Here is an 11,786-nt window from a genome sequence, read left to right on the forward strand (position 1 = left end):
GGCATTCAGACAAGGTAATTTCGTTTTTATAATTTATCAGTAAGTATAAATTTATAAACAGCAGTTAGAATGCTTCAAATTAAAACAATAATAAAATTAAACAAATTGGGCAAATAAATGTGCTTTGAAATAACAGTCAGAACAAGTGATAACTGCGTTAAAAACAACCGACTTCAAACTTGCACTTGCAAAAATGCCCATAAAATAAAAACTACTGGGCCTATCCGAATAAAATTTTTATGGGACCAATTCGACACCATCCCGCACCGAACAAAAAAATAATCACGTAAATCGGTTCAGTAACCTCGGAGTAAACGGTGTACATACATAAAAAAAACATACCGGCCGAATTGATAACCTCCTCCTTTTTTTGAAGTCGGTTAAAAATACAACACAATTGAGAATTGAGATACTCATACATAAATTGGTTCCTAATATACCAATAGCCATTTGACTGGCATGCAAAGCGTAGAAATATGATAAAAGATCTCAAAAAGATCGAATTTTGGCATTTAAAGGCATTACAATCGTTCACACGAAGGCACAATTTGCTTAAAAACTTTATTTCACTTTTATCGACTTTACTGTAAAAGAATATTCTGGCAGTGATCCAAAAAGATTCAAAATAAACGACGATTTGCAATTATCCCCAAGCGAACGTATCGTTACATGATTTTCCACTTTATTCCCTTATGATACAGTTCAAAATTATTAACAACTTCGCCGAGAATAAGCTGAAACTTATGCACATTAACAATGTTTCGCTTTTAATGTTTTGGTTTTTAAGAATTGAAGACTTCTTCTTGAACGCGCTAATCTCAAGAACTAGGTCCGATTTGAGAATTTTTTTCCGTGTTAGATAGTCCATATATTCAGGAAAGCTATAGGCTATATGCATGTAACATGTATAAGCACGCTTTGGCCAATAGAAGGGAAAAACCGCGGGTCACAGCTAGCATTATATAATTCTCAAAGCACGGCATAAAGCACACGTGTTATAAAGCTCTATGACGGCACAACTCGGCATAGAACGGCATAGAACTCGCGTGAGTAATTATAAATGCCTTAAATTAGCAAAATGTGTCACTAAAACATTCCTAACGAGCTCCAAATGTTAGAGTAGTGAATAAAGAGCGAAGAATGTAATGTTGAATGAAGATTTAACGGCTCTTTGTGCAAAATTGCACCCAGTAATTAGTCGGACGTAGCGTAGGTATTGCAGAATTAAATAAACTTACCGCGCTTTTACTCAGCTGCGACAGGAGCGTTATGTTTTTTGAGTTTATAAGAAACTAGCGGTCCGACCCGGCTTCGCCCGTGGTACATATTTCGCAATAAAAAGTAGCATATGTCCTTTCTCGGGTATCAAAATATCTCCATACCAAATTTCATGCAAATTGGTTCAGTAGTTTAGGCGTGATTGAGTAACAGACAGACAGAGTTACTTTCGCATTTATAATATTAGTATGGACTACCTGCGCTTCGCAGTTTCACCCGCGTAGCTCCGCTTCTATTGGTCTTAGCGGGATGATATTATATAGCCTACTATAGCCTTCCTTGGTAAATTTGCTATCCAACACCGAAATAATTTTTCAAATCGAAGTTTCAGTAGTTCCCGAGATTAGCGATTTAAACAAACAACCAAACCCTTCAGCTTTATAATATTAGTATAGATATATCTACAAATAATTAATATGAAATATATCTACAATAATTAATTTAGTACTTCTTATCGTTTAATGTGAGTCCTGTGAATTGATTCGCCTTGGCCATGACATTGGGTACCTACATAAAAATACAAAAAACAGGATTTTGGCGCCAAAAAGTCGCCAAAATGTTTTCAAAATACATCGACTAAAGAATTTTTAACGGTGATTACGAATCAATGCAATTGAGCAGTCGGGTTTATTGTTTAGATAATAATTTAATTTAGGGCAAAGTTTTGACATACAAACTTAATTCTTACAAATAAATTTTAATTTGTTTAGTTTATTTGAGTCGTAACAGCTAGTTCAATGTGAGTCGAAACTGAGCGCGGTGACGCTCCATAATAATCCAGTAAGTCGGACTGAGGAGGGCTCTAGAGCTGACCAATATCAAAACACTTAAAAAACTTATGCGGGGAAGGCTTATACAAATGTTTAACCGAGGGCTGATTGTATAAATGCTACAGAATAAAGCGCTTGCCCTTCAGGAATTCCTTTCTCTCTTATTTCAGGTTGTACAGTTAATGTAGGTTTGTAGCCGTTAGAGTCAGCGATATAGGTCACTATGTAGGTGTTACCATCAGGTGCTACCCATGAGTAGGAACCCTTGACAGCGATTGCCTCGTCTTCGTGACCTTCGTTGATGAGGCTACCTTGCTGTTCATGTTTTGATCCATCCGATTGCTCAAACCTATAAGAAAAATTAATGCATGCAAATAAAAATAATTTCACGCTCTACATTCTTCAAAATTGAATTAATAGGAGTTTTAGATTAGAATAATTCATATAAACACATGTTTATACTAATGTGTGAAATCCCTACTTAATATTATAAATGCGAAAGTAACTGTCTGTCTGTCTGTTACTCAATCACGCCTAAACTACTGAACCAATTTTCATGAAATTTGGTATGGAGATATTTTGATACCCGAGAAAGGACATAGGCTACTATATACCACGGGACAGAGGATAGGTTTTATCCTGGAAATCCCACCATCAAATTCAAATTCCATGATATCATGGAACGGGAACTATGCGGGTTTTTCTTTGACTGCGCGGGCGAAGCCGCGGGTAAAAAGCTAGTACTAAATATAATATTACAATAGTTGTAAAAACATAACCTTTAATGAAATTACAGTACTTACACATAACGGTAGTTGCCAACACCAATGTTGTCATTGTCGTAGCGCAGAACCTGCACATCGTTTGACGGAACCGCCGCCCCAGACACGGCTGCAACTACGATGCACAGAACAATAAGCTGCAACGAGAAATACAGTGTGTATTAAGGGGAGTTGCGTCGCTACGTGCGCGCACTTTCTTACTATTTTGTCTCTCCCATCAACTCTATGGCTAGCCCATAGAGTTGATGGGAGAGACAAAATAGTTCCGGAAACAAAAGTTGCTCTTGCGCGCTAGCTCTTAAGCTATTCAAATAAAAAATATATATTTTTTTAATTATTACGAACCAGTTTCATCTTGGATAATCTTCTTACGTCGACCTTTTGAGAATGGTTATCGTATTTGGTTGAGTCGCAACTTTTATATTGCAACATTTTTTTATTATTATTATTAGAATTGATTGGACATATTATGGACCAAAATCCCTGACATTTATATACTCACGTGTATTATGACGGCTCCACATTCATGCAGTGAAACTCTGTGAACAAGCGTGACGAGATAGAGTAACCTAAAGAAACAGCGGTTTTAGATAATAGTACTACGTATGGAGGAGACACCACGAACAAAATCTGTGCGCCATTTTTATGCTCTAACTAAGTTTTAAAAATTATTATCTAGTTAGGTACTTACCGATGAAAGTCTTAATAAGTCTATAATAGTCTGGAGGGTATATAATTATATAATAGTCTTAATAAGTTAATTATTTTACATTTATTTATTCCTTTGCACTTTTCCGTATTATTTGTATTATATTTTGTGCAATATCGTAACACACACGAAGGCATATTTGATGCGTTTCACTTTAAAACAAATAAAAAATGAGCGTGCAGTTACGCCAAATAGCGTATGTTGAGCGGAACATAAGTGATGTAGGCGGTGTCGTCTCAATATGTATATCTCAATGGTTTTAGCAGCAGTTTTTGCGTCCAGTTCGCAGCGTGTCTGCGAACATCCCATGAGGATATAACTTGTGCCGTGATTCCCAGCGTGAATTCGTATGTGAATTCAGGGCACTAATCTGGAGGCGCCATTACACATGCATAGAATTGGAAATTCATTTAGATTTGGAAAAATTCATTTTCTTTTACATTTTCATTTTCATTTCCATTTCCATTTCCTCATTTATAATATTACTAGCTTTCCGCCCGCAGCTTCGCCCGCGCAGTCAAAGAAAAACCCGCATAGTTCCCGTTCCCGTGGGATATTCCGGGATAAATATATCCTATTTCCCGGGATAAAAAGTAGCCTGTGTCCTTTCTCGTGTATCAAAATATCTCTATACCAAATTTCATGCAAATTGGTTCAGTAGTTAAGGCGTGATTGAGTAACAGACAGACAGACAGACAGAGTTACTTTCGCATTTATAATATTAGTACGGATTGGGATAGGATGCGAAAGTTTGTGACGATAGATTTGTATGCGTGTGTTTGTTACACTTTCACGCAAATACTACCGAGCCGATTGCAATTGAATTAAGCACACATATACAGGGTAATTTGGATTAACACATAGGATAGGTTTTATGCCGGAAATCTCACGGGAATAGGAACTATGCGGGTTTTTCTTTGAAAACGCAGGCGAAGCCGCGGGCGGAAAGGTAGTTGGTAATAAGGTAGGTAACATTTGTAAAATAACATGAACTACATAATATATTAAAAAGAAGTTTTTATTTAGATTAAGATAAATTTGTCTCTCAACTTGAAGCAGATAAATGCGATTAATTCATTGCTTTTTGTCACTTCAGATTTGCAGTTTTAAAAATATGATATAGGGGATAATCCCGGGCACATTTCCATATTAATTGCATAGAGGTTTTAATAGGACTATTACGCGTATGAAACGAAAATTTTAAAATCGAACGAAGGAAATACTTTTAGCCGTTATTATTCTATACGATTGAAACTATCTTATTAATTCAAAATTGCTAAGTAAATAGAGAGATGTTATTATTTACATAATACTGATTCAAATCGATTAATGCGTCACCACAGTCTTTTATCATTAAAGTATATTTATCTTTCAATCAGCCTTTGGTTACAGATTAACGTAAATGAGAGCTAGTGGAAACAAAATGGAAGCTTCTAGAAGATTAGGTTACTGTTTCATAGTTTACTTTGTGACGGGTTCCATTGAAGTTGAAGAGGAAAGTAATTTATTTTTATGTATAAGTTTTATTGCATTAAAATCCTACTGATATTATAAACGCGAAAGTTTGTATGTTTGTTTGTTACTCTTCACGCAAAAAATGATGATCCGTTTTTTATGAAACTTGGCACACACTTAGAGGGTACCTTGAATTAACACTTAGGATAGCTTATAACCGAGTATTTAAATTATTATTTAATATACATACATACATACAATTACAATTACAATTACAATTACAATTTATTACAATATACAATTAATATTCATGTAAAAGTATATAAATAAAAAGGCTACCAAAACAATTTATACAAGCCAAAGTTTCCCTAGCTAGGTTACTGGGCAACCTGTGTTTAGGAGAAACAGCTTGCCTCTAAAATAAATTCATAAAAAGCCTCTTAGCAAGTACTTAATTATAAATTAAAATTGGTTACATTAAAGAGTAAGAGAAAAAAAAAATGTATAAATTTAAGGTGTATAAGAGAATGCGGGTGTGCCGTATGAAACTGTATCGTATGAATGTATATATATATTTGTGTGTGTATGTGTATGTGTGTGTGTGTGTGTGTGTGTAAGTGTGTGTGTGTGTGTGTCTGAAATATTATATTGTATCTAAGCAAGAGTCACGTTTACACCTAAGCCAGTATCTCAAGAAGTTGAAGTTGTTCTGTCTCGTCTTATGTTTTCCCTAATAGAAAGACGCGTACGGTTAATTTAAATTTAGAATTTAGAATACGGTAAGGCATAGATGCTAAGACTATCATTAATTTTGTTATACAACGTATAATAACGTATAATATTCGCATAATGTGAAAGATAAATACAAAAATTTATAATTTATTAAAAAAATAGAGCGCTGGTTTTTACTAAAAGCGCTTTGTACAATTGTGCCTTTGATATTCGATCTAATACAATTTGTCGAATATTACATTACATATTTGCATTGCAAACTGAATAATTTGACAAACGAAACAATACTGAATAGTATTATAGTAATACATATTTTGATTACGTGCCCTAGTTTATATATATTTAGTGCATAATATCATCACTACATATAAAATTATGCCTGTACATAAATCAGAGTACATGAGTTCATATTTCCTACTTTAAATGATAAATAACAAATTCAGTCTATGCTACTTTCTATTAATGACGCTTTCGTAAAAAAAAATAGGTCCAGAACTATAAATTTACAAAGAATAGAAAAAATTCGATCACGAGGCGGGACTTGAACCCGCATCCTTCGCGCCATTCCGGGGCGGATGCCTAACCAACTCAGCCACTCGTGACCCGCCTGAGCAATCGAATTTATTCTATCCTTTCAGTTTTATGTGTCTTAAGGGACACACCGCGCGCCATCTATTGAGATGATTTAACAACCATTTCAACCAATATGAAGCACTTTTCAGTGAATACAATATTGTAACGATGGAACACGACCTTTTCTTGAATTTATATTTTTTGGTTTTTATGGCATTCATTATAAATTTATATTTATAAAGCATTTGAATGCCATAAAAACCAAAAAATATAAATTCAGGTCCAGAACTTTTGGAGCCAAACAAAAAAAAACCTCTATATAAAATCAGTTTTATCAATTATACAGAAATCGCAAGTAAATTATTATAAACGTTAAATTACTTCATTTCGCAAGGAAACAAAGCAGAAACTTTCTTAACTTTTTGCTAATTATCCAGTTAACTGGAAGCCTGTATTTAATAGTACTTTAGTTTATATTTTACCGGAAGAATTAAGAGTACAATTTCAACGTGGCTTTCATTATATGTACCTTTTGCATACTTACTGTGCATACCTTTTATAGTACTACTTACTATGCCCCGCGGTTTTACCCGCATTGCTCCACTCCTATTGGTCTTACGGTGATGAAATTTAAGCATACGTTGACGCGACATACAACAACAGCGACGTTATAAACACGCTTTTAATAGCTTCACCTGTATATTTGTATGTAACCGTTTAGACTCGATTTTGACCCACTTTAATCGGGCAGATTTAATTCAAACTTTGTACACTTATCAAGAATCGGTGTCAATACAATAATTGAAGTGAAACTTCTTTATCGGGGTTGGAAAAAAATTTAGTGTAACATTTTTTCGTTACGCGTGACATTTTTCCGTTACGCGCCATCTTTTTCTTATATAATACCACCCGTGAACGTGATTCGATGTATTTCTGTAAAGTTGCATATAGTAAATATTTTTTTGAAAAATAAGGTCATAAAGCAGTTTCGCTTCTTACGTGTGTACACTAGTACACGCACCCCTTTTTTATAAGTTTATGCATGTTTTTTTAGTTCATTTAATTTATACTATCTAGTTATATAGCTTCCACTGCTCTAACAAACGGTAGATTTCCGCTTAATAGCGATGTTTCAAAAACTTTGAGTTGTTACAACTCACTTAAAAGTTCTCTTTGAAAACGAATCAGTCATTCGCTAATGGACATTGCTCACTAATTTACATAATATTTCATTTATATTCAAATTGTTTTGGTACATCGATCTATTGATGTCTTATGACTTACCCGTTTATTATAGGTATTAAGTAGAGAAAACATTAATTAATTATTTACAAAATTGTCTTTTTATACTAGGTTTCCGCTAGCAGATTCGCCCGCGTAGTCAAAGAATATAACTCTCATAATTCCCGATTTCCGAAATAAAACATATTCTATGTTTTATTTCGGAAAAAATATTCTATGGTAACTACGTTATATTATAAAACATATTCTATGGTTTATATCCTCCCTTCAATAAATATTATTTTTTGTCATCTTATCGCTATGACTTTCAACACACTTATTAAAATGTACAAACATACAAACTACAATGATCGTCTGTATTCTATTATATTATAGTATGATAATAAAAGCTCAATATTTATCAGTTTACATACAGTTTAACATTAAAGTATTTATATTCATTATTAGGTTTCCGCCCGCGGCTTCTCCCGCGCAGTCAACGAAAAACCTGCATAGTTCCCGTTCTCGTGGGATTTCCGGGATTGCGTCATTTTCCCGGAATAAAAAATAGCCAATGGTCCTTTCTCGGGTATCAAAATATCTTCATACCAAATTTCATGAAAATTGGTTCAGTAGTTTAGGCGTGATTCAGTAACAAACAGACAGACAGATTTACTTTCGCAATAGTACCTACTACTACTAGCTGCTCCGCGCGGTTTCACCCCCGTGGCTCCACTCCTGTAAACCGTAGCGTGATGACTGATGATATAATTATAGCCCCTATAACTTTCCTCGATAAATGGGCTAATTTTTCAAATCGGACCAGTAGTTCCCGAGATTAGCGCGTTCAAACAAACAAACAAACTCTTCAGCTTTATAATATTAGTATAGATTTAAACATACTTGATGAAGTTTGCAAAATATTGCAAAGAAAAATAAATAGCGTTCTGAATTTTTCTCGAACCCACAACGTAATAACAGGGGATTAAGCTGAATCGTGGGCTTGCAGTTTTGATTTGCGAGAGTTTATTCTTAGTTATTACTTGTTTGTTGAATGGAAAGGCGACTTCTGCAAGTTTTGAGTGCAAAATTGTGTATATGGGATTTGGTTTCACCTCAGATGTATAGTGGAAATTGGCTTGCTATGAATGTCATGTGTTGTTATTACGGGATGTAGAGAAATCAATGCACCTGGTAATTGGAGATACAAAACTCAAATACAGACATACAGGTGAAGCTCATAAAAGGGGAAAGGTCTTATAAGGATTTTTCAATCTCTCTTTAACGTTATTCTTTTTATTAGAAACACTAATGTAATAAAAAAAAAACTTCTAACATCTATACTTATTAATATTATAGAGCTGAAGAGTTTGTTTTTTGTTTGTTTGAACGCGCTAATCTCAGGAACTACGGGTCCGGGTTTCAAAAATTATTTCGGTGTTAGATAGCCTATTTATCGAGGAAGGTTATATCATTACGGTAAAAAAAATCAACAAGAGCGGAGCAATGCAGGTAAAACGGCGGGCCACAGCTCAAAATATTTATACTATACCATCATGATCATCATCATCAGCCCATATACGTTCCCACTGCTGGGACATGGAAGGAACAGGCCATAATCCACCACGCAGGCCAAGTACGGGTAGGCAGATGACACAATATGTCGTCGAATTTTTGATTCGTCGACATGTCGGTTTCCTCACGATGTTTTCCTTCACCGTTCGAGCAGATAAAAGATAAATTGAAAAATCAATTTACGTGCTCGCCTGGTCTGGAACCCCGGACTTATCGATTCGAAGTCCGAGGTCTTACCACTGAGCCACCGCTGCTGTAATATTTGGTAGGGCACGGTACATATACTACCACTATATTATGTAAAATGATCAACATTATACGAACCGCCATTTTACATCCACACGAAGTATGAAGTTTTGTTGACGTTCAAAATTTGCTGCATGCGTTTATTTTAAGGCTTAAAGTTTGCATAATTAAGCCTTTACACTGTCGAAATTATAATTCGAGCGTAGTTAGCTACGACATTATTCGCGCTAAGATGCGGGACTCATTCTTAAGATTTTAACCAAATGAACTAAAGTTGGGACTTGCGAGGTAAATATATTTGTAGTTCTCTAAATTGAGTGTTTTTAGCTGGCATAAAGGTATGTACGTACATAAAGGTGTGTACGTACGTAATGTTCATTTACAAAACATATAATGAATTTTCAAGATAATAGTGTGTTTTAAGGTATTTCTGCTATTTGTATTGTGTTTAGGTAGTTTGAAACATCAATTACATTTACACTTGGGTGTACACAAAATTAAATATTATAGATAATAGTATCAATAATATTAGATTTAGTGTACATTAAAAATAATAGCCATTTCATCTGGTAACAATACAGCTTTTACTTAAAAAAAAACGTAATCTGTTCATTAGTTTTACAGCTTCTACGATCATCATCATCATCATCATCATCATCAGCCCATATACGTTCCCACTGCTGGGACACGGGCCTCCTATGAGGGTACTCGTGATATTTTGTGTGCATATCGGGTAGGTTTGAGAATCGGACATCTATTTTTTATTCCATAGCTGCATCAAAGTTATACAATACTAGTGTAGATAAAAGTTTAGTTAGTTTAGTTAAACTATAGAATTTACATAGAGTTTATCAGAATAGAGCAGGCGCCAGTAAGCCTTCCTTAAAGCGATTAGCGGGAACGTCTATTCCCTTAATATTGCTTTGGTTGTGTTAATTCTTGTGATTGCTTTGTGTTTATTCAGGTAATAGTTCTAAGGAAATGTAGATAAAACACAAAATGTACTAACTAAATAAAATTAAAAGAAATAATATTATTATTTTGTGTTTGATTTTACGCGATCGTTATACATTTATAAATTATAGACCTCCCCAGATAATAATATAAATAATATATCGTGTTTGTAGTATTCCGCTTAACCTAGAATATACAAATAAATTTTATACTATGTTTATACTATTGGGCAAAGGCCTATATTATTAGTAAGAAGTATAATATGTACTTTATAATACAACGGATAGGTTAGTTACCTTTTTAAATAAGTCTTTTTAAGTTAAAACGTAACGAACAATAAAAAAAAACACATTTTTATTTACTTTAGATAAAATCATGTAAGTATTCTATACACCAAGACTTTTTCGAATAAAAACAATTTTCAAAATCAAGGTGACTCCATTTTAAATTCATTTGGACATTTTTAATTCAAACAAAAGTTTTCCAATTAAACAGATTCTGTTGAAGTTTCTTTGCCAGCATTGTTTCATATAATTGGGAGGAGATATTATCTCGATAACGGTTAAGTTCATTAACCCAACAGTAATGTCTTTGAAGCATTTTCTAATTAAATTCTAATGTTTAGCTCATTGTCTATAATACTGAAACACCATATTTTTTGCGGTTAAAGCAGAAGAATTAGATAAAATTAATATAATGGATATCTTTTTTCTTCGTTTGCATATAATTTTAAAATACATTAAAATGACCTATACAATATAATAGGTAACTAGCTGTGCCGCGCGGTTTCACCCGCGTGGCTGCGCTCCTGTTGGTCTTAGCGTGTGATATTATAATATATTTGTTTGAACGCGCTAATCTCGGGAACTACTGGTCCGATTTGAAAAATTCTTGCGGTTTTGGATAGCCCATTTATCGAGGAAGGCTATGTATCATGGCTATATATCATCACGCTACGTGGAGTGAGCTACGGGGGTGAAACCGTGCGGAGCAGCTAGTTTATCATAATATCCGAAATAAATACCCGCGTTTGAATGGTACAAACAATTTTATTTTAAAGAACTGTGTCTGAGTTTTATTCACTTCATTTCCTAGTTACGTCTAAAATATGATTTATGTAGCTTTGAAATTATGAGATAACAGTATTTAAATTATTTCCTGAGTGAAATTTTATTCATTCTCCCTTTAAATGTTCTTTGTTACCGTAATTTAGAATGTCAAGGGCCGTATAATTTGAAGAAGCATGAATTGATGATACTTCCTTTAATTTGTCGTAGTTTTGGGAGTTTATTAATGTGTTTAAGATAAAATCCAATAATTTAATAAATGCGAAAGTAACTCTGTCTGTCTGTCTGTTACTCAATCACGCCTTACTACTGAACTAATTTGCATGAAATTTGTTACCCGAAATATTTTGATAGCCGAGAAAGGACATAGGCTACTTTTTACCCCGGGACATAGGATAGGATTTATCCCGGAAATCCCACGGGA

At 34.1% G+C, this 11,786-nt stretch overlaps 1 protein-coding gene across 1 annotated transcript; it reads right to left on the reverse strand.

Moving 5' to 3' along the window:
- Positions 1-1,988: 1,988 nt before the first annotated feature.
- LOC123692710 (endocuticle structural glycoprotein SgAbd-5-like) lies at positions 1,989-3,184 on the reverse strand. Its single transcript, XM_045637483.1, has 3 exons — positions 3,176-3,184; positions 2,852-2,967; positions 1,989-2,397 (listed from the first exon to the last, which is right to left on the reverse strand). Exons 1-3 carry the CDS (start codon positions 3,182-3,184, stop codon positions 2,142-2,144), a joined length of 381 nt encoding a protein of 126 aa, XP_045493439.1. The 3' UTR covers positions 1,989-2,141.
- Positions 3,185-11,786: the final 8,602 nt, after the last annotated feature.

Source organism: Colias croceus, chromosome 6, assembly GCF_905220415.1.
Source record: "Colias croceus chromosome 6, ilColCroc2.1".
NCBI classification, from domain to species: Eukaryota; Metazoa; Arthropoda; class Insecta; order Lepidoptera; family Pieridae; genus Colias; species Colias croceus.